This window comes from Equus quagga, chromosome 12, assembly GCF_021613505.1.
Source record: "Equus quagga isolate Etosha38 chromosome 12, UCLA_HA_Equagga_1.0, whole genome shotgun sequence".
NCBI classification, from domain to species: domain Eukaryota; kingdom Metazoa; phylum Chordata; class Mammalia; order Perissodactyla; family Equidae; genus Equus; species Equus quagga.
The window spans coordinates 13,279,699-13,300,943 of NC_060278.1; the positions used below are offsets into that span (position 1 = coordinate 13,279,699).

The following is a 21,245-nucleotide window of genomic DNA, read 5'->3' on the forward strand; positions in this document are numbered from 1 at the left end:
CCCCACCCCGCCCCCAGGCTGTGTTTGTAAACAGGGGTCAGTGTCCAGGGGCTGCTGGCGCGGGGTTTGGGGCTGGCCGGCTGGGAGGGAAGACAGGGAACGGCTGAGCGGATGAAGGGCCAGCCCGGGGGCCGAGGGGGCTTCGGGGTCCCTGTCCCCCTCGCTTTCCCCCGGGCGCCGAGCTGTGGCCACCGAGCTGACCCCAGGCAGCTCGCAGCTCTCTGGCCTGGGCCACCACCCCAAGAAAGATGTTTAAATGCCGCCATTTTGCAGGGTGGCAAACAAATTTCTTTGTGACTTTTTTTCCCGCCCAGATCTTGCTCTCCTCTGCATTTGGGACCCGCTCGCTCCCCGGGCGCAGGAGCCCGCACCCCTGTGCGCGCGGCCCGCAGCTCCACCCGCGCAGCCTCACGGTCCAGCGGCCTCGTGGCCAGGCCCACCCGGAGCAGGGGGCGACAGGGCGCGCGGCTGGCCCTCGGGGACTGGACCGCCTCCCCCACTTTGCGCTCCTTTTGTGCGTTCTGAAGTCATCTCCCACCCCCCGCGCACGCACACACCGCCTAGCCATTTCTCACCTTCTAGCCCAGGCCTCATCTCTCTTCCCGGGCAAAGGGGGCCCAGCTTTGTGCATTGGGCGGAGGGCTGGCCAAGGCCTCCAAAATGCATGAGTGGAACGCAAGTGGCAGCGAGATGGGGCTTCCCGCCCCCATGGGCCAGCCAGCATGGCTGCGGACGCCTCCTGGGAAGTGGCCTGAGACCAGAGGCCGGGACTCTGGGGAGGGCGCGCAGCGGGGCCAGGGCCCGGCGGAACTCCCAAAGTGGGAAAATGGCAGGGGGGCAAGTCTTGCTTTCCTTGGCGCCGTGGTCCCTGTCCCTTGGAACCTCTCAGTGCGTCTGAAAGTGGAATGATGACCTGGAAACGGGAACCGCGAGACAGTGACCTGGAAAAGCACTCTGGGTTGGGGAGGTTGGAGCGCAGCAGTGCAGACAAAGCTGCTCCTGGAGGAAAAGGGGAAACAGAGGTGCGGCGCAGATGGGTCACAGGAAAGTGCACCGAGCTTGTTTTCCCGGGTGTTTAAAATGCAGCCCCAGTTGTAAAGTGTGTGAAATTACGCACTGGTCTCTTAAAGAGTGCCTAATTTATAGTAAATAGCAAGGTCTTTGTAAATGGCTTTATTATGTTGTTTCTTGTTAATTGTTGAGAAAATCCCCATTGTTGAGTGTGAAAGGCTTTATGAGCTAACCTGGTCCTCGGCGCAATCAGAGGGCAGTAAATGGCCGCTCGGCCTCGGAGGCCGGCGCGGAAGCGGACGCCGGCCGAGAGCGCAGCGGCGACCCCTGGAGACGCCGCCTCCGCCGGGGAAGAAAGTGGCGAGGCTCGCCCGGCTTTCACGAACGAGCAGGCAGCTTTGGAACTCGCGGGCCTCCAGAGCAGCTGGCTGAGTGCGACGAGGAGAACGGCGCGGGCCAGGGCGACCCCGGCGGCGAGGGCCGCGGGGAGGCGGACGGCCCAGCGCCCCTCTCCGGTCACAGCCTCGACCACGGCGGGCAGGCCGGCCTCGGCGCCGGCTCGAGCGCGCTGGGCTGGGCTGGGTTCTCGGGCTTTGTCTCCAGGTCTCCGGCCTCGTGGAGCGCGGGCTCGGGCCGGGTCGGCCAAGCCTGCGGAACGCCGGAAAGTGCCGGGCCGGGGGGCTAGAGGGGCTGCAGGCCGAGCGGCCCCCGATGGAGAGCTCCAGACCCCTGCTTGCGCCTCCTCGCCTTTTGTTTAAAGCTTTCCCTCTCCATCTCTCGCTCCCTCTCTTTCTCCCTTTCTCTCTCACGCGCGGTCTCTCTCTCGCTCTCATCATTAGAAACCTGAAATGGACTAGGAGACAGGAGAAATAAGAGGAGCGGTTTGGGGGTTTGTGTGTGTGTGTTTTAACAAGGAAGAGGATTTCTTTAGTCTAAGCTAAGATGTTCCTATCTCCTTTTCCCATCTCCTCCAGGTCTCTTTCCAGCCGGCGGGGACCCGGGAAGGGTCTGGGCGAACAGGCGGCGCTGGGTTCCTCGGATTAACTTGGAGGCGAGGACCCCGCCGGGTCCTGCAGGCCCGAGAGGGCGGGCGGAGAGCGCCGCCCTGGGCTGGGCCCCGCGGCCTCTCCAGGACCTACGACCCAGTGGGTCCGGGGAAAAGCAGCGTCTCCGCCGCTCTGACCGTGCAGCCGGAGGGAGGATAATTCCTCCGTGAGCTCACTGGGGGGAAAAACCTGCGTTAGGTGGACGGTACGTAAGGGTTTGGACCTTAGCAAATGCAAATCACAAGGAAATGTTCATTCCAGTCAGAAAAACCCATGTTCAGCTATCTTCCTTCCCTTCTAAGATGGCCCTCTGCTTGCGCACTCTAGCACTCTCACCAAATTAGCTATTACGTGCAATCCCCCTGGGTTTAAAGCACTTGTTTCGTGGATTCGCGTACAGCCCATATTAACTATGCACTTTCTGCTATTCCTCTTGTGACTGTCCCTGCCTCTTCCTCCTTTGCGGAGAGTATGATGCATTTTATTTTAGCCCAATCGATGCGTGCAAATACTGGGATAACACAACCTACACTTCTGCGATGGAGGGTGTTTTCAAAATTGAGTTTCGGGATCAATACTAAGTCGAAATGCTCCAAATTGCACGAATTCACCAAATTCAAGCCTTGGGCTCCCAGGCCCCTTTCCTGACTGATGAACTCACTCGCGGGCAGTAACTGCGGTTCTACCGTCCCTGCTGTTCAAAACAGGATGTTTTCATCATGTGTATTTGGCTTTCCCTAAAGATCATTCCAGTGCGTTTGGAAAAACACGACCCCAAAACGTGTGGAGTTAAACGCCTGTCAATGCCTTCCATGCGGGTCTGCTGTCACACTTGCGTCGCTGACTGCCATGCCTCTTTCTCTCTCTTCCTAGGACCTAACAGCAGCACCTAAAATTGCCATAGTGGGTGCTCAGAAAACGTTTGCCCAGTTGGATAAATCTTTTACTGGTCAGGGAGCAACCCACTCCTGGGCCACTACTTGACTCGCCCGACTTCTTTGCCCAGAGCCGAGCTGTCCGTATTGTAACACAGTGAGCTCTCTATTCTTCTGCGGCCATGGCTGCGGGGCGGACTGGTGCCTAACTGGGGGAAGGGCAGTGGTTGTCCCCTTACAAGGCACGTTAGGCCAGAGAGGTGGAGGGAGAGGAATTTCAAAAGAGAATTAGGAGAGCCTGCTGCCCGTAGGGGTGTGTGTGTGTGTGTGTGTGTGTGTGTGTCTGTCTGTCTGTCTGTCTGTCTGTCTCTGTGTGTGTCTGTGTGTAGTCGGAAAAGAACATTTCGGCCAAGTACCTAGGACGCTAGGACATCCCTGATTCCTTAGCTCCTGCTTCCTGGATCTTCCTTCAGTTGAGATGACTGGAGCAAGACAGAAAGAGGTGGGGAGTGGCAGGCAGCCTAGAGGATCTGCAATAAGAGCCAGTTATTCATCTAATCAGTGCCATCAATATGTTTGTGTTTGACCCTTTTGGATGGAAGAGGCTTAGCAGTCAATAGACTTAGACCCTAAAATATCGTGGGTCTAGCAGAGAGCAACTGCTCACAGTTCTGCAAAGGCTCTCCGGAGCCAGGACGCTCAGAAGGAAGGGAGGGAAATAGAAGGGAAATCATCTGAGTGGCTGCCCGTCCTCTTCCCCAAGCCATCAAAACAAACAAACAAACTCAAGTCTCCTGGAGACTGGGCCGTTGGACAAGCACATGTAGGATGTAGGGCACCGAAAGGTTGGAATATAGTTTCCATTGTTAGTGCTTGCCCTCTTTAAGATCAGTGTAAGTTAGCTCCAGGAACAACACAACACTTAGGATAAGTGATGAGCAGTAGAGAGGAAAAACAGTATGGAAGAGAGCGCACTAAGCTTAGGCAGCAACCCTCCCGCTTTCCTCTGAAAGTTAGACATGACACAGATATGTAAGAGATCTTAAGGCCACACCTTGGTCAGTAGGCAAGGGTTCCAGTCTCTGAAATGACTGGAAAGGACCTAGATTGTTGGATCTCCCAGGAATAAAGGCACATTTTATATTCATTCTCCCTCCTGTCCCTCTCGCTCTCTCTCTTTCTTCCTCCCTTTCAAATGAATACTCTGATTGTGAGGGGTGCAAATGTGGAAGGTTAGTTTTCTTCCTCTACATTGGATCCAAATATGTAGACCAGTGGAAGGTTCAACTTCCAGAGGCCCAGTAGTCATATCCCTTCCATGAAAAACCTGCATGATATAGTAGGAATCACCATGACCAGGCTTATTTACCTTTCTCCCCTTTTCCCTTGATATTCTCTTTTTTCTCTTCTCTCACCTTCTCAGCTTTTCCTCTTCTTTCCCTCCTCTTACCTAACCCTTGCACCCAGGTGAAGGCTTCATGAGGAAATACCAATATTGCTACTCTACCCAATAGTTAACCAGGCTTTCTCCAGAGGTGGAAAGGGGGTAAACCAATGCTGACAGAAGCAGCGTGGGAGCCTGCAGTGACCCTGAGCTTCCTTGCTGGGGTGAGGGGCCGGGGCTGCCCAGCCTCTTGTGTTGTATGTGCAGAGCTATTCCAGTTAGGCTATAAAAGACAGCGTGTATCTCAAGACCAGGAGAGCTCAACTCTATAAATACATGGCTTTGGTTCTAACATGGAGTACATTGCTAGATGCAAATATGAAGAGATGCTTTTAATCTTTGCTCCAAGTGTTAGATACATCATGTGGCAAATGGGTCTTCAGAAGGCCAGTTTTGATTTTTTCTGTTAATAATAAAGACTTTTAAAATCAACCTTAAACATATATGATTGAGAATTAAAAGGGTATACATCACTACTACAAGTATTTCTTACCTGAATGTAAAAAGAGAAGTGGTGCTTTTCTCTCCCCCCCCCCCCCAAATAAGGAAATTTTTAGGTAGAAGAGCTTGGTTAACATTTGAATTGTTCAATTGCTTTGCTGCTTATACAATTTTAAGAAAATACAGATATTTTAATCCTTGCACTTAAAAAAATCTTTTTACATCTTTATGTACAGTAAATTTAAAGGTAAATTAGGAAATTAGTTATACACTCCTGCCGTCTTTAGAAAAACGACCCCAGAAACATCTACTTTCCCTAAAATGTCAGCATTTCATATTATCTTACACAATTCAGTCTGTGGTTTGTAATTTAACATTACTATTGGATAGGAGGAAAATAGAACTTATTTTGTAAAACTTAAATGGGAAGAAAATATAACTTATTTTGAGACTCAGAGAGGTTGCCAGGGCTTCTAAGATCTTGTCCTTTATATCAATCTCTAGCTGGTTTATCTGAATAGAATCTGATCCTACATAACATGTGGCTGCATATAATATTCTGACACAATGGAAGGATTTCTAGATGAATTGGAAGCATCCTGATTGTGAATTTCCTATCTCTTCCTATTTTGAACCAATAATTTAGTGTATACTCCAAGGGCGATTTTAAATGTGAGCTCCTTCAAGAAAAAAAGAAGTGCAAAAATGATTTTTAAGAGAAAGAAAAGCAGGAAATCTTTTATAAATACTGTTAGGACCATTGATCCCAGTTACCTGCTATAATGTGAATGGAATCATTATGGCTGTTCCATTGACACGGTTTCTTCATTCAGGATCCTGGCCAAAGGAATAGCATGTCAATGTGTAAAATTGTAGCCAAAGATAAGCCATTACAATGGAAATCGCGATGTGCAAAGTCTCATTGAAGCCAATAAAATTGAGTGTAATATCCATACCGCGTTCTCATCTGCTTGCCCCAGGATTTAGTATGCGGCTCTGCATTGAAATGAGATTATGCATATAAAATGCCAATATAGAATACAATGCCCAATAAAACATTAGAAAAGCAACTTACAGCCCATATACATGGGCTTTACTTAAATTTGAACTTCACGTGCAGAATAAGCCACAGCACCATCAGAACACTAAATCTACAAGATGTCCTCACTCTGGTTTTTCATGCTTCTTTCTGCATGAGTCCCCCATGCCCCCTCCTATCCAAACACAATTCTTTTAAGGGCACTCTTCAAATCATCTAACAATTCCCAAAGGGTATTCCAGGAGTCTCTTAAAGTGTCTTTCTAAATTAAAAGGCCCTAAACAATTTAAGTGCATTTTTGAACCAAAAATATCAGAAAGTGTTCAGACTTGCAAACCTATGGGTGTGTAAAAAGAAGAAAGGAACCAAAGAAAAAAACGCCCCCACAGTGGATTACAAGGTTATGGGACAGGTCACTAGGAGAGGGAAATAAAACCGAATGTTAGGTTGGGCTTGTAAATTATGCACCTTTCAGGAAAAGCGGTTTTAAGGTCTCTTCACTCAAGGGTTTTTTTTCCCATCCATTTTGCTATTAATTCTTAACTCTTGGTAGGCAGCTCTTTAATGAGGTTGTTTGTGGCAGGTTAATTTTCTCCAATCTACGGAGCTCCTCATTTTCCCTTTTAAGTGCATTGCTGCCTAGAGCTTTCAGTATTTTCTGTACCAGAAAACAAAATAAACGTGAAGTTGCTGGGCTGGGCTGAGAATTAAAGGCGTGATGTGGACAGAAAAACAGAGTGCCTGGACAGATGGGAGTGGGAGAGTAGAAACCAGGCTGAGTTGAGGGCATGAGGGAGAGAGAATTCGGTCTTAGGAGAGAGATGACCCCGGGAGTGTAATATATTAAATATTGCAGCGATCGATTTCAATACCCCAAGTGGACATGGGAATAAAAATTCACCAACAAGCTGAAGTGATTAGGAATGCTTTGTTGCGAGGGGAAAAAAAATGTGATTTTCTTCAGATCCTTTTTGTTCAGGTTAGAAGAGGCCTCGACAATCCAAGTCTAAGCCCCCGGACTCCCAGTTTGGGATATAACTCCAAAGGTTAGTCATATCTCAATGGTGCTTCTGCATAGTGAAGAGATGGGCCTTTGTGCTAAGAGGATTAAATATCAACCACAATTATGGGCTGGTCACTCTAGGAGCTTGCCTCCCAAATCAGAGAAGAGTACATTTTGGAAAGGCTGCTCCCTTCCTGTGTATTAGTCTTTGTTTTCAGCTCTGGGACAAAGCAGTCACTCTCGCACAGTTCTTTCATTAAAATCCAGGGGAAAATGCACAATATGGTTTACAGAAGGTGGATTCACGACAGCAGGATGTAAAGACAGCCTTTGGTGCTGTGCAGGGGAGAAATATTTTGGAAGTGTCATTCTGTACGAATGTATGAAACTGTCACATGGACAGGCACAAATACCCACTCCCACACAGGATTTGGTTAGTGATTTCAGAATTGGGTGTGATTTTCTGTTCTTTTTTCTACCAAATCCAGCCCTTAGACATTCATGCTATGCACTATGTTTCTCTCAGTCCAGGAATCTGTTTAGGGATTTGGGGTAGTCACTGTGGAGGCTGCTTCGAGCGAGGGGATTGTTCTCAGTCACAGCCTAATGGGCAAGGCCTGGGCTCTTCACACTGGGGACACCAAGTGTGGTGCTGGGGACATACTGTCGGATGCCTGCATGAGCAGCGGCAGCCACCGCAGCTGCCTGCTGCCTCCTCCTTCAGTGTGGTCGCCACAAATCTGGGAAAGAAATGCAGCATCATACAAAGGATTTCTTTAATGAGGATGAGTTCCTCAGAATGATTGGGGGCTGTGGCTGCTGCTCAGGCCTCTCTTTCCCTCTGCCAGATCTTTCCCTACCCATTATATCCTTCCTTATAAACTAGCCTGGGGTTGGAAAGGGCACCCCCTCCCCCCTAACTATTCCCTCTGATAACCCAGAGGCTGATTTCTATTTTACCCTGGTGGCTGAGTGAGGATGGACTGTAAGGTCTGAGTAGGCTGGAATCCCAGAGTCAGCAACAGCAGACACCTGTATATATATATCCCCTCCCTTCTCTGCCATCAGTCTTCCAGTCTTCTTTCATCCTAGTTATCGTTTATGATGACCACCTCTCACTTGGAGCATGGTCCTAGGGACTAGCCATATTTCTGTATGAAGATCTCCTTATCCAGGAATGGTCAAGGCAGGAGAAGGAGCCCCAAGCCTCCCCATTGCCTTTGAACCTAATTTGGGCTGACCAGACCCTGGTTAACACTGAGGTTGGCTGTGCAACAGAGCACTGAGGCTCCATAGCTCGAAATTCCCGGGCTCTCCGTGGGGAGATGACCGGCCACAGGGAGGCCATGTGGCCCTATAAATCTGTTTCTCTCTCTAAAGCTACACGGCTCCTTCCTCTCTTGGGGTTGGGGAGAGTAGGTTGGGTGTATTCAGGTTCAGAATCAAAATATCACTCAAAATGTTACTTTGAGAAGCTAGACTTATTGAAACCAGTTATCTCTTTTCTTGAGTGTGGGAAGGACTGACTTAGGGGTGATTTGGATAGGAAAGAAATTGCTCTGTTTTACGATGGTCCCCCCTTGGCCTTCTTTTCTTCTGCATGGTCCTCACTGTCTTCTTCTTCCTCTCTTCCCTCTCCTCCTTTGCCATGTCAGGAAGAACAAGTAGGTTGAAAGCACAGCTGGTGAGGGGCTGCTGAGGCTGAAAGGAGGCCTGGCTGTGTCTGGGCAGGTGGTCGGAGCGCAGAGATTCCTGCCCTTGTGTGACTGAGGGGTAATTTGGAAAGAAAGAACCTTCTAGTGGGAAAAGATGCTGTGGGTCCCTCTGTCCCAGGTCACTGGGGAGCAGGTTCTGTGTCCAGGGCCTAAGTTCTGGGATCCTGAAAGCTCGCCCTGCTGGAGGGTACCTGTTGCTTGAAGTTGCTTGGGCAGCCTTTGGGCCCCTGCCCTATTGTAAGTCTTGGGGGTTAGGTCTGGCTTCCCCTGGGGCTGCTGGATTCACCTGTCATTACGCTCACTGCCCAGGGACCCTGACAAACCTCCACAATGTGGGTCTGAAAAAAAGGCGCTTAAGGTTCACTGATCTGTGTATAGAACTTTGCAAAACTGCAAATAAGCGAGAAAATTTGTCTATTCTTGGGAAGGGAAATACAAGTTTGCACTTAACGTGGAAGCATGAGAAAAAGAGTTGGGGGCGGGGGGCTTCTGGCCAAAAGCCCCACTGTAATCTCCAGAACAATTTCATTTCCTCTGCAGCACCCTTCTACCCTAGCCGAGGCCTCGGAAAGGTCAGGGAGGAGATGGAGCTTAAAAGCGGGGGTGGGGAAGAAGAGAGGTGGCTAGGCCTAGGCGGGGTCGCAGGTGAGGGCTAGGCCCGGTGGTGAGGACGGGACAGACAGGAGGGAAGGCCGCAGGACGGGGGGAGGGGCAGAGCCACATCTTTTGGAAGGTTTTGGTGTTTTCGAGAGAGGGACTTTTCCGAGGAATTCGCCCGGCCCGCCCCCGGGGCAGCTTGTTGGCGCTCTCCCCCCACCCCTTCTTGCAGAGCAGGTCGCAGGGAGCTCGGGTTTCCGCCGGGGCCCCGCGCGCCAGGCCGCCGGCGCTCCGCCAGCCTCGGCGGCCAGGCCTTTCCCGCTTGCTGAGAAAGGGAAAAGCGCGCGCCCCGGGCCTGCGGGCGGGAGCGGGTTCGTGCCGACGGAGAGCCGGGCCCCCGAAGGAGCCAGACTGCCCCCTGCCAGCTCTATGAACGTGGCCCGGCGGCGCGGGCGGCAGCGGTGTTCCCGGGAAGTGGCTCGGGCGATGGGCGGCCGAGAGCTCCGGTGGTTGCGCGGCTGCTGGGAACCCGCGGGCTGCAGAGAGAGGCAGGCCCCGGTTAGCTCGTCCTCTCCCCTCCAAAGGGGAGGTTGGAACTTTTGAACCCTTTACTTTAAAGTGATTGATCGCGTCCCACCAGAGAGCAGCTCCACCCCCTGTCCCCACCTCCGCCGCCTTCCCTTGTCACCTCGGCTCCAAGCGTGCGCGGAGACGCGCGGGGCGCGAAGGCTGGTGTGTTTGGACATGGAGCCGCAAACGCGAGCATTTGTGTTTGAACGCGCGTCCAGCAGACGCAGCCAGAGCGACTGTCGCGATTTTGGATGCATCCTGATGTGAGAACCCGTAGCGGGAGGGTTGGCTCTTGCCTCCTTCCCCACAGCCCTGTAGGTGAAAGATTCAAGAGACAGCTTTTCCCGTGAAACCGTCCCTACCCGCCTGCCTCCCTACACGGAAGTCCTCGCAGGAGCCGGGCTCCGCACGGGGAGTCTGCAGGGAACTCAGGATGAAGGCTCAAAGCCTCATGAGTTAAGTTGATTATTAATTTGGGCTCCTCGGAGCGAGTAACACACTGAACGCCTTTGGCTTTGGGAATTGTCCCGGAGCTGGAACTGAAGCATAGATGACCCCGGGCTGCCGATGGGAAACGCGAGTTGCGGAGGCTCCCGGACGTGTCTGAGTGAGCTGGGTAGAGCTCCCAGGGCAAAGGTTGGCTCTTCCTCGCCCCCAAATAAATTCTTGGTTAACTAGTGTAGACTAAACACATTAGTATTATTAAATGGGTAAAATAGACGGGGTTGAAAGTAGGGGCATGTCAACTGGACCCAGACCCGGTCATACTTCTCCTCTGGTGACAAGTCAGGGTGCTTCCAGCGCGAAAATAGAAATGTAACATTCAACTGGACGAATTAATTTTTGACGGATTTACGGTATGATTTTCTTTCAAGCTGTATTCATTGGTTCTTTCCATCCGTAGTGCGGTCCAAAGACAGAAATATAAACAAGCTCTGCTTTGCGGAAACCCCTTAACAGTATCTCCCAAAGAAAGATCAAGACACTTTGTGAATTTTCCCCAGATAATGCCTCATATTCCGAATGACTGATCAGAGAACTCCGGTATTGTTAAATAAAATGAGAGGAAGGCGAGTGACGTGGGAGCCGAACAATGGCATTTCTGAATCTGTTTGCTTGATTGACATTTGGGAGCTTCATGACCCCAGGGAATAGGACTCATTACGGTGAATACACCAAAACATCAACCAAGATTAGAACTCTAGATCCTGTTTTAATCCCATTTCAGTCTAAATTATAGTGGGAAAATATAAAATCCAAGAGGAGAGAATTGCTTTACCATACATTGACCTAAAGTTTTCATTGTTCTAAGGGGGAAATAAAAGTGGAAAACCGATATACTTTTAGGAATAGCACTGACAACTAAGTGTAAGGGTTTGGTAGGGTAGGTACTAAGAATATTTATGTGGTATAAAATTTTTATACTTATTTGGGGAGACATACTGGAGAAATATATAGGGAGTTTTTTTGCATGTATGAGAAAAATATAGTTCTCCTCCACTGGATCAAAATTGAGGATCATCAGCCAAGTGATGCTAAGAAATAATTAGATACCTTAAAGGTGGTGTCTAAATTTGCATCATTATTTGGAAGACTTCTCTATTTTGGGGGAGAGTTTTTTTTTTTTAATGTCAAAAGTTGTGTTAACGTGTAAATTTAACCCAGGAAATTGTCGAGAGCTGATCTTCAATTCATGTTGGAAAAACAGAATGTGTTTGAGCAAAGTCTATTTTTAACCACAGAAAAGTGTGAGATAATGTGGGTGCTGTGTTAGGTGGGAGTATAATCTATGGCAACTTCACTATACAAAAAATTTTGATTCTTCAGTGGAATTTATCCTCAAATCTCAGACACTTGAAAGACTGGAAGTCTTAAGTATTATAAGTTAAACGGAACCAACAGAACACAGAAAGACAAAGCTGTAGTAAAAGCTATTGTAGTGATATAGTCTCCTATTTTTTAGTAGGTAAATTACAGCAAGGGGAATGTAACAGGAAGATATAAAAATAGAGAAAATATATTATAAATAATGGAATAGAAGGAGTGGCTTCACAATCTCATATTTTGAGGGATGGATTGTAATGAGAAGCTTCTGTGTTGTATGGGAACCAGGAATCAGAAGAATTATTTATGCAGCAAGAAGGAACAAAAATTAATTATTAGGAGCTCAGTAATCACCAAATAAACCCTGAGCTTTGAGGTTAAAAATAGACGACTATCTTCATGTTCAATTATACAGTATCAATTACTAATACAACTGATGCTTCAGTGTCTCAGGGAGACCAGATACCATCTTCTATGGAGATATCTTGGTATTAATTAATGACTGCTTTATTCTCATTATTCACAAGGAAAAATAGGGGTCGTGTCACATTAAAATTAAGATTATCTTAGTTTATCTGGGCTCTTAAACAAAGATCATTCAAAGTAATTATATTTTGAATTAATAGAGGTAGGCAATTTATCTCGTTATTTTTTGTTCAAAGACAGAAAATAAAGATCAGAAATAAGCAAAGTTTCATTTTGAAGATAGAAAGAACCAAACAAACATGTCTTGACTTTTGCAATATTTCCCTTGCTAAAGGGGAATGAGGGGACTGTAAAAGACGTGACTTTGCAAAGTCAAGTCCTTTTTAAAAGACTCGGATCGAAATTCTTGCTATGCAACAAGGATTCAGGTTTGATTAATTTTCTGCAAGCGACGTGACAGCGGTGTTTTAAAAGATTAATTAAAATTGAAGCGATACGGAGCAGGAATTCAACCTGCAGAGGCGTCCCTGGCGCCTTGGGGGTCTTTGCAAGCGAGTCCCCAGCCCAAACTGCGGGCTTTCCCGAGGCTGAGACGCAATTCCCCGTCTCCTGGAGAGGAACGCGGAATTTGGCAGGGCGCCCGCCTGGCCGCCTGGCATCCCGAGCTGGCCGCCAGCTCTCGGGGGTGGGGACGGGGTGTGTCCCGGGGAACCCGCTGCCGAGGGAAATGCTGGCGCGGCTCTCCACTAGCCAGTGAGGTCCAGGGTCACGCCGAGAGGCCGGAGGGGACTCCAGGAAGCCTCGAGAAGACGGCCCCGGGCCGCGGCCACTTCTCCGCGGGGAAGTGGACACCTACTTTGCGACCCGGCTTGCGCGGAGCCCCCTTCGGGGTCGCGAGCGTGGGGGTGCGTGGATGGCACTCTGCGATGGCTCATCCACAGAGCTGAGGACGTGGAGGGCGAGCAGAGCTGCGGCGCCCGCGCCGGGGCGGGGGCCTGCGGGGCGGTCCTGCCTTGTGGACTCCGACTCGGGGCTGCGGGAGGCCCTGCACCGCTCGGCCGCCCGGCCCAGTCCTCCTACCTCTCCGCTCACTTTGCCGCCCCAGCTTCTCCCCTCCCCCCGCATCCCTGTCCCCTGGCTTCTCTCTGCGACGCCTTTGCCCGAGTAAGAAATTCAGCTGAGCGCAATCGGAACTATACTCCGGCAGATACAATCGCCGCAGCCCCCGGGGGCGCGCGCATTGGAGAGGCGATGCGGGTGGCGCCCAGGAGGCTGGGTGCGGGGAAGAAGGGGGCGTTCGTTTGCAATTCGCCTCCCTAGGGCGTGAGCTAGGGTGTCCCCTTCTGTCCAGTTGGGGGGCTTGGGTCCAGACAGCGAGGCCTGGCTGCCCGGGCGGGCGGGGCGGGCCGCCCGGGGCTCCGCAGCGACACGGTGGGGGCGCGGGCTCTCTGCCCTGCGGCGGCGCCGGGAAACCCCTTCCTCTGCGGCGGGTCCCTGGGGATTCTGGGCGAGGCGAAGGCGACGTGGATTCTCCTCCCCCTCACGCCTGCCTCTCCCACCCTCTTCCCCGAGACCTCGGAGGTGGCCGAGAAGTGGGAAGGGAGGCGGGCACACGGACAGAGAAGGCCTGGGAGCGGGAGATCGCGAGCTGGGGGATTCGGGGTCGGGAAGGGAGCATCAGGGCGCGAAGGAAGGGGCCTTGGGGCGAGGAGGACCCAGATGGAGAGGTGGTGGTGGGGAGAAGCGAGCGAGAGTCCTTTCCCTTCCGAGTGGCGCAGGGGGACCTCTTCCCCGGGGAACCCCCACCCAGCAGCTCCCAGCCTCGAGAACAAAGGGTCTGGGAGGCACGGTCGGGGTCGGGAGCGGAGGTGGAGGGAGGCAGGAAGGCAAGCGGTGGGGGCAGGGGAGGGCGCCTCCCGCATTTCCTCTCGCGGCCCTATGACGGAAAGCTCCCTGCAGCAAACGCCTCACGGAGGCCGCTTCAAATCCGGGAGGGCTCGGGTTCCTTACCTAACGGTTGCCCTCCCTCCCTTCCTCCCCCAGCGTCCCCACCCCCTCTGGGGACCGAGGCCCGGGAGCTGCGAGGCCGGCAGCGGCCGCGGCGCGGGCGGAACCGCGGGGCAGCAGCGCCTCCTGCAGGTGCCGGGCGCCCCCGCAGCCGCCGCGCCGCGCCGACTCTTAAGGTGGAACCGGCCCCGTTCCCCACCCGCGCGTTCGGCTCTCCCGCAACCGTGTTCCACCGGCTGCGAGTCTCCGCGCAGAAGCGGGCCTGACTGTCCAGAACGGTCGGTGTCTGCTGGTCCCTGCTGCTGTCTCCTTAATCCCTTGGCCCTGCTCCCTGCAGGACCTCTCCGGGGATGCCCCGGTATCGATTTCGACAGTTACAGCTGATGATTCCCCGTTGGTTTTAAAGGATGCATAAAGTCACGCGTCAGGGTGGAAAGACCAAAACGGCGTTTTTTTAACCTGAAAGCAAAATTTATTTTCGTTTATTAAAAGCAGAAAGCCAGCAGGAAAGCGTCGCGGAGGGTCTGTCCACGGATCTTTCGGATCCAAGTGTTCGGGATGAGACTGGCCGATCCGGGAATCGCATCCAGCGCCCACACCCCGCAAACTCGTGGGCAGTTGCGGGTGCAAGAGGCCGCGGAGGGGCGACGCGCCCGCAGGAACCCCTCCTTGCGCATCTCCGGCGCCCCAGCTTCAGCCTATTCTCGCCCGGACCCTTGGTTTATTTGGTGAAATCTGGGAACGTGGAGAGGATAGAAGAGCAGTTTTTCTTTCTTTCCTTTTTTCTTTTTAACTAAATGTGCGTGTTAACTCATCGTTTCTTGGATATAAGTGTCCTCAGCGAATTCTGGATTCTTGGGGAAAACCTACGAGCACTGAGCAGGACAGGAACACGCCAACTTTGGTTCCAGTGCCATCTGCAGTAAATTCCTTTGCTTTGCTCTTCCCTCCTCCGCGTCCTGGAGATGGAGGCCCCCGGGGGCTGCCCCAGGACTCCAGCACACCCAGGACCTGGAGCCGGGGAGTAGAGCTGAGGGCGGGGAGGGCGGGGAGGGCGCGGGGGAGGGGAGGCGGGCTGCAGGCCCCGGGCGTGGAGTTTACCTGCACCGTGGGAACCTCCCTTCCCCCGGGCGCGCCGCCTTGGCTCCGCCCTGCGGGGCCCCGCCCCAGGGAAGCCGGGGCTGCTGTCGGGCCGCCGCAGGGGAAGCTCGCCTGCGCAGGTGTCGCAGGGTCACACCCGCCCCGGGGGTTGCAAACCACAAGCGAAAGTCGAGAGGGGCTGGAGCTTTTCCTCTAATCCGTTTTACACTGTGAAAACCGCAAAGCTGTCGCCTAGGCGGCCACTTTTTAATTGGGAGGCAAACAGACGAAACGCCAAAACAAATGCGCAAGCTGACTTTCTTTCCGGATGGTTTTCCTTCTCAACGAAACGCCCGCTCTCTGGTGAAAGGGAGGCCGATCTGCGCTCACGTTTGCTCGCTTCGGGGCCTGGCCTGGGGCGCACGGGAGCCCGCGCCCCCAGCGCGTGGGGCAGCTTGGACTGCACCCCTCTCCCGGCGCTTTTCCCCCAGCCTCGGTCGTCCCCCGCGTCCCTCCTCGCCATCCGCTCCATGCACGCCCCATCCCGCAAGCTCCACGCAAGCTTTCTCGCTCGCGCTGCAGAGCAGATGTGGGTGCTTGGGTGTTGGGGGCTCCGAGCGCGTTGAATTGGCTCTAATTCAGATTCCTCCCGGGGCGGGAAGAGTAGGGGTTTGGGCCGCCAAACCCGGGGCTCGGAGACCTCCAAGCTGACCAGAAGAAGCACTTGCAGTCGCGCTTCAAGTCTCGCAGTTTTCCCTGGGGAAAAGCAGAAGTTGGTGGACACACTGCACGGCGCCAGAGCAAACTCTGAATTTACCGCGCGCCCTGCTGGGGTGCTCAGCCCCTCGGGGGAACCCCAGAGAAGCGAGGAGAGCAGGGAGGTGGGGAGGCCGCCCAGGTCAGGCGGGCCGAGTCCCAGGATTGTGGGTGTCCCCCTCCCACGTTGATCTGTTAAGGGTCCTACGTTGAAAATCATTTTTAATCAAACTGTGTTGGTGGAGATACACAGAGGGAAGGAAGAGAAAAGAAAGGAGACCTTATTTAAAAAGGAAAACTAGGAAAAATGGAGTGGTCAAACTGTGGAGAGGGAGGGAAGGAAAGAAGAATGGAGAAGGCTTTCCTTCTTTGTTCTATAAAAGCCCTAGCACTTTCTTTGAAAATCAAAGTACGGAGAGGCTGTCCTTCTTGGAGCATGGTTATGTAAGTGAGAGACACTGAGCGTTAGTTCACCTTTAAAGCATTTGCTGGGTGGAGTAAAGTTTTTAGAAGGTTCTTTCTCGCCCGGCCCCTGTTTGAAGCTCAACTCATTTTGATTTAAAGCAGATTTGAGATAAAAATTTCAGAAGAGAAACTGTGTGTATACATATATGCAGATGCAGCAGAGTTTGTATTCCCTTTAGTTTATTTCTAAGAGATTCTATAGTAAATTGTATATGATGGCTGGTATATTTTTTTCTAATATTGTATTGTCACCCGAGAGAAGAGTCCAGAGTTATCTTTCTCTCCGCTTCCCTTTAATAAATCTCCTGAGAGAACTCTCATATGATCGTGGCTCTTTTCCTCTCTTTCTGGTTTGCTATCTTTCCCACACATGAACACACAAACACACAATATACATCACGCGCAGACTTTGCCCTGATCAGCCTGTAATGTATGATATATAAATTCATGCCCGTTTTCAGTTTCCCCTGAAGTTTAGAACACTGTCGAGGGTCTCCTTTTGTTCCTCCCCATGTGTGTGCTTCATCAGGGATGTCTGGTAAACCAACACAACAGTCATCTTTGCTTTGAGTTTGTTTGTGATTAAATGGAAAATAACATTAATAAACGGTTTAAATGGTATTTTTTTATAGCAAAGTATTAACAAGTAATAAAATGAACAGTAGTTGTTCCAAATCTTCAGACTGATGGCTTCCCATTGGCAGTCATATTTTGGCAAAAGTATTTCATATTAATTGAAAATGACTAAAACAGTGCATGCATTCCGTTAAGAGAGGCTAACTCACTGAGCTTTACCTCCAGCAGCTTAAACTATCCAGTTCAAATTACTTAAGTAATTCCTACTGAAGGAGGGGTTGGGAAATCAGGAACTGTGGAATAATTTGTGCTTTTGGTCTTTTCATGAAGCTTTAATTAAATCTGATTTCTGTGAAAACTAAAACTAAAACAATACGATAACCCCTTAAGTGGCCTTGTAGAATAATATGCGATTCTTATAAAAAATGTGTGCCCACTATATTTGGTGAAACTAGATGAATACAAATATAACTATTAAGTTGTTTTTCCAGTGATTTTTCTCTCTCAAATGTTAGACATGTAGGACTCCAGAACATGCACTTTAATGTGTTCTGATAATAAGAAAACCGTTGCTGGTTTTCTCAGAGGAGCACAGCTATCTAGGGGCCATGCCACAATCATTAGATCAACACCGTCTTTCCTGTCACATCATCGTCTACATGAAATTCCATTTTAGGAAATATGCAAGAATATTACATTTGTTTCAGAAGCTTGAAAATACAATAGAATTTGAAGTATTGAAAAATGTGATTCTTAGTTGACGGTATCTTAGAAGTTGCAGGGGTATCTCTTTTTGAGATGACTTTAATAATGACACTTTAATAATGTTGCAAAGTAAGGAAAGATTTCAATAGCAGGCAAGATGTGATGAATGGACACAAGGAACAATGAAGCTATTGACAAAACGTGCCAACTTTTAGAATTCTATCTAAATTATTATTTTTCCTTACAGTGCAGAGAAAGACACCCAAGTACATCAATGTTCATCAGATGCAGGGTGATAGAAATGTGAGCGACAATTAATGGACTGTGCTTGTAGTATGATTGTTAGTGTAGGTGTGAGAGTACATGGAAACATTTTTTCCTGCTTAAAAAACGTCTGTGGTCTTCGGCTGAAATAAGGGAAGTTTATAGAAAATTGAGGCCAAGGAAGAGAAGAGGGAAAGAAGGCTGAAAAGAGAATAAAGCAAATTCAGTAATTAAAAAACGATTTGTTTTCTATTTTAGATTTGACTTTCGTCAATTGTTCCTGCCAGCTATTTCGATGAAATAAATGGAATGTCGCTTAACAGGCAGATGCTTTGATACATTTTCTTCTTAAAGGATCTGATTCCTGGCGTCCAAAGGAAACTGGAATTTAAGTTAGTGTTAGAACTTGAATTTGTTCTGCCAGAGTGAAAATTGGTCGCATTAGGCATCAGTCACAGGACTCTTACAGACCTGGCTAAAGCTGTGGATATGTTCTATCCAACTAAGTGACATAATAAAGTCTTAAGTAATGCTAGATGTGCTATGGGAAACCAGCCAGGGGGTTTTAATTTTTTTTAAAATGAAAGTTTCCTGATTTTACAGTCCTCAGAAATCTGGAACAAGTCTAATTAAGGTCATCAGGGCGAGTGAAAGCTTAATGCCTGACCCTTTGGAGATAACATAGTAAGAATAAGTTAAAATGCAAAATGTTCAGTTGTGTGCAATCTTTAGCAAGGATTCATTTCTGGACATTTTTCTGACTCACTTGCCCATACTTCCTTCTCATTGCAGATTTATAGAGCCCTGGGGGAAACCCTTGGAAGAAGTGATATATCAGACAGATATATCCAGAAGCTTAAAAGTTCGTGTCTGACTATATAAATAAAAATCTGAACAATAGCAGCCATAAAAAAGAAAATCAACTGTTCCTTAAATGAACAATTATACCCAATATATTAAGAGGAATGGGAAAAATGTGCACGTTATCCAAAAGTTCACGATTTATTAAATATAGGAGAATTTCAAATAAATTATATTCATAATATACATGTGGACTTATGTATATAAACATAATGATCATTGATAAATTGATTGGAACCCTGGCATGTTCCTTGTATGAAAACTTTTGATAGCTTTCATTAAACAAATCATTGTACATTATAAGAATTTAAAAAGTACTAATGAGAAATAGAATATTAGACTCAATAGAAAAATTAAAATAAATTTAAATTCGCCTTAATTTTTCATAGAACTCTGTTTTTTGTTACTTTTCCTTTTGAGTAGAAAATTTGCCCACTTATTATTTGTGCATGAAGTTCTCCTACATATTTCATTTTACTTACTTGGGAACAAATGTTATTAGCTAAGTTAATAGTACCAAACACAGTAGTCGTAAAATCTCAGAGGTAATGTTTTGATGTGAATAGTAATTCAAATTTAGAAGTATTTATGGATAACTCAGAAAGCTTACTTACTTTAGTTAGTTATTTTCTTATTCTGGGCTCATTTTGTTGCCAACAGATTTTTGACTTCTTTTGACTACAGTGACAGGTAGCAACATTTTCAAGACGTGCAAAAATAAATGTTACCTTCAACAATATTTGTAATTTGGGACTTGCACTCAGCCTGTCCGAGTTCTTTAACAAATGGTTCAAAGTAGAAGAAGGAAGTAGTTTGCATTTCTTTTGCTGGTTAAGAAAAAAAATTGAGGAAGATTCCCCCAAATAAATTTAGGTAGTTTTTAGTTCTTACAAAATATCTGTTGGCGGGGCCGGCTCCGTGGCCGAGTGGTTAAGTTCTCGTGCTGCGCTGCCTCGGCCCAGGGTTCGGATCCTGGCGCGGACATGGCACCGCTCGTCAGGCCACATTGAGGCGGCGTCCCACATCCCACAACTAGAAGGACCTGCAACTAAGATATAAAACTGGGGGGGCGGGGGGGGGGGCGGGAAGAGATAAAGCGGAAAAAAAAAAAAAAAAAAGATTGGCAACAGTCGTTAGCCCAGGTGCCAATCTTAGGAAAAAAAAAAAATCTGTTGGCTTCAGAAATCCTTGAGCAACGAAAAAGGCCCCATTAAAGTTAGTGCCCACCTGGCTATTTACAGGTACACTTTACCAGAAGCTGCGCAGCAGAGCCCAGCTCTGCCTGGGTTTCTCCCCTCCCAGATCCAGAGGAGATTGCTTCGCCCTGGGGGAGCCTAGCTCTTCCCAACAAGGGTGGAAAAAAATGCAGTAGGCGGTTTCAAGCGTGTTGCCCTTGACAGCTTGTCTCTGGGGACTTAATATTCTAGGTGGCAATTGGCCAAAATAGTAGGAGACTTAGGTGACTGCCAAGCTCCGGTAGTGATGAAAGTGCTGCCATAACTCTCTAGAAAGCAGAAGGAAGATTTTTACATTAAAGGAAACTAGAAATGGAATGGCCAGTGGGGACGGAGAACCGCTCCTGGTGTATGTGTATGTGTAGGCGGAAGGATAAACATTTGTAGATTTTTATAACCATCTTATAATAAAGTTATTGGAGAATTGATTTTGTAAAAAATCTTACAGCAAAGCTAGCTGGGAATAGCTTTGTTTATGTGAATATTGCTTTCCTTCATGCTTTAGAAATTGGAATTATATTATTATCAATACTTAACGTTTGTCTGTTCTAGGAAAATAACAGAATGCGGAATCTCAACAGTTGTTTTAATGGTGGCTAGTTCGTCCCGTTCCAGAAGGCACAATCCTTCGCCATGGGACTTTGCTGCTCCCATCCAGACGTGGAATCTCTTCTCCACCCCCTGTAATGCGGGCTGGCCTTTGTGACTGACTTTGACAAATTTGATATAGTGGAACTGATGTTTTCTAGTTCTGGAATTGAGGCCTCAAGAAGCTTTGTGGCTGCCACCTTTGTCCTCTTGGAACGCCATGCCACGCAGAAGCCCGGGATGAAAGGTCAGGAGGAAGACGGAGGGACGCAGCTGTCTCTGCTGTTCCGAGTCCAGCTCCCCGCACCCCACTGAATGCCGTCACACACATGAGCCCAGGCAAAGTTGGCACAAAAAGCACACAGCCAACAGAGTCATGAGAAATAAAAAAAAAAATCCTTGCTGTTTTAAGCCAGTAAGCTTTGAGGTGGTTTGTTATATAGCAATAGTAACCATACTTGTCTTGTTATCTGCAATTATTTCAATTGTATAAAATTGAGAGAGAATTTGTTGACATGGCAGGTGTCTAAATTGTGATCAAATCAAAGAGCTCTCAGTTTTTTTTTTTTTTTTGAGTAAGATTAGCCCTGAGCTAACATCTGCTGCCAATCCTCCCCTTTTTGCCGAGGAAGACTGGCCCTGAGCTAACGTCTGTGCCTGTCTTCCTCTACTTTATATGTGGGATGCCTACCACAGCATGGCTTGCCAAGTGGTGCC

The 21,245-nt window shown here is 49.0% G+C and overlaps 1 protein-coding gene across 1 annotated transcript; it reads left to right on the top strand.

Annotated features, from left to right (window-relative positions):
• The first annotated feature begins 908 nt into the window (after window positions 1–908).
• LOC124248710 (collagen alpha-1(I) chain-like) lies at window positions 909–14,264 on the top strand. Its single transcript, XM_046679087.1, has 8 exons — window positions 909–1,022; window positions 1,265–1,676; window positions 1,986–2,223; window positions 8,693–8,811; window positions 9,115–9,219; window positions 9,404–9,729; window positions 12,742–13,286; window positions 13,343–14,264. Exons 1-8 carry the CDS (start codon window positions 909–911, stop codon window positions 14,262–14,264), a joined length of 2,781 nt encoding a protein of 926 aa, XP_046535043.1.
• Window positions 14,265–21,245: the final 6,981 nt, after the last annotated feature.

Bases quoted from the DNA above. Each gene is read 5' to 3' on its own strand.
- LOC124248710 (XM_046679087.1), top strand. From the start codon at position 909: ATGACCTGGAAACGGGAACCGCGAGACAGTGACCTGGAAAAGCACTCT. The intron at 2,224-8,692 runs GTGAGCTCACTG...CCTCTGTCCCAG, and splicing joins GGAGGGAGGATAATTCCTCC to GTCACTGGGGAGCAGGTTCT. The intron at 9,220-9,403 runs GTGAGGGCTAGG...CCCTTCTTGCAG, and splicing joins AGGCCTAGGCGGGGTCGCAG to AGCAGGTCGCAGGGAGCTCG.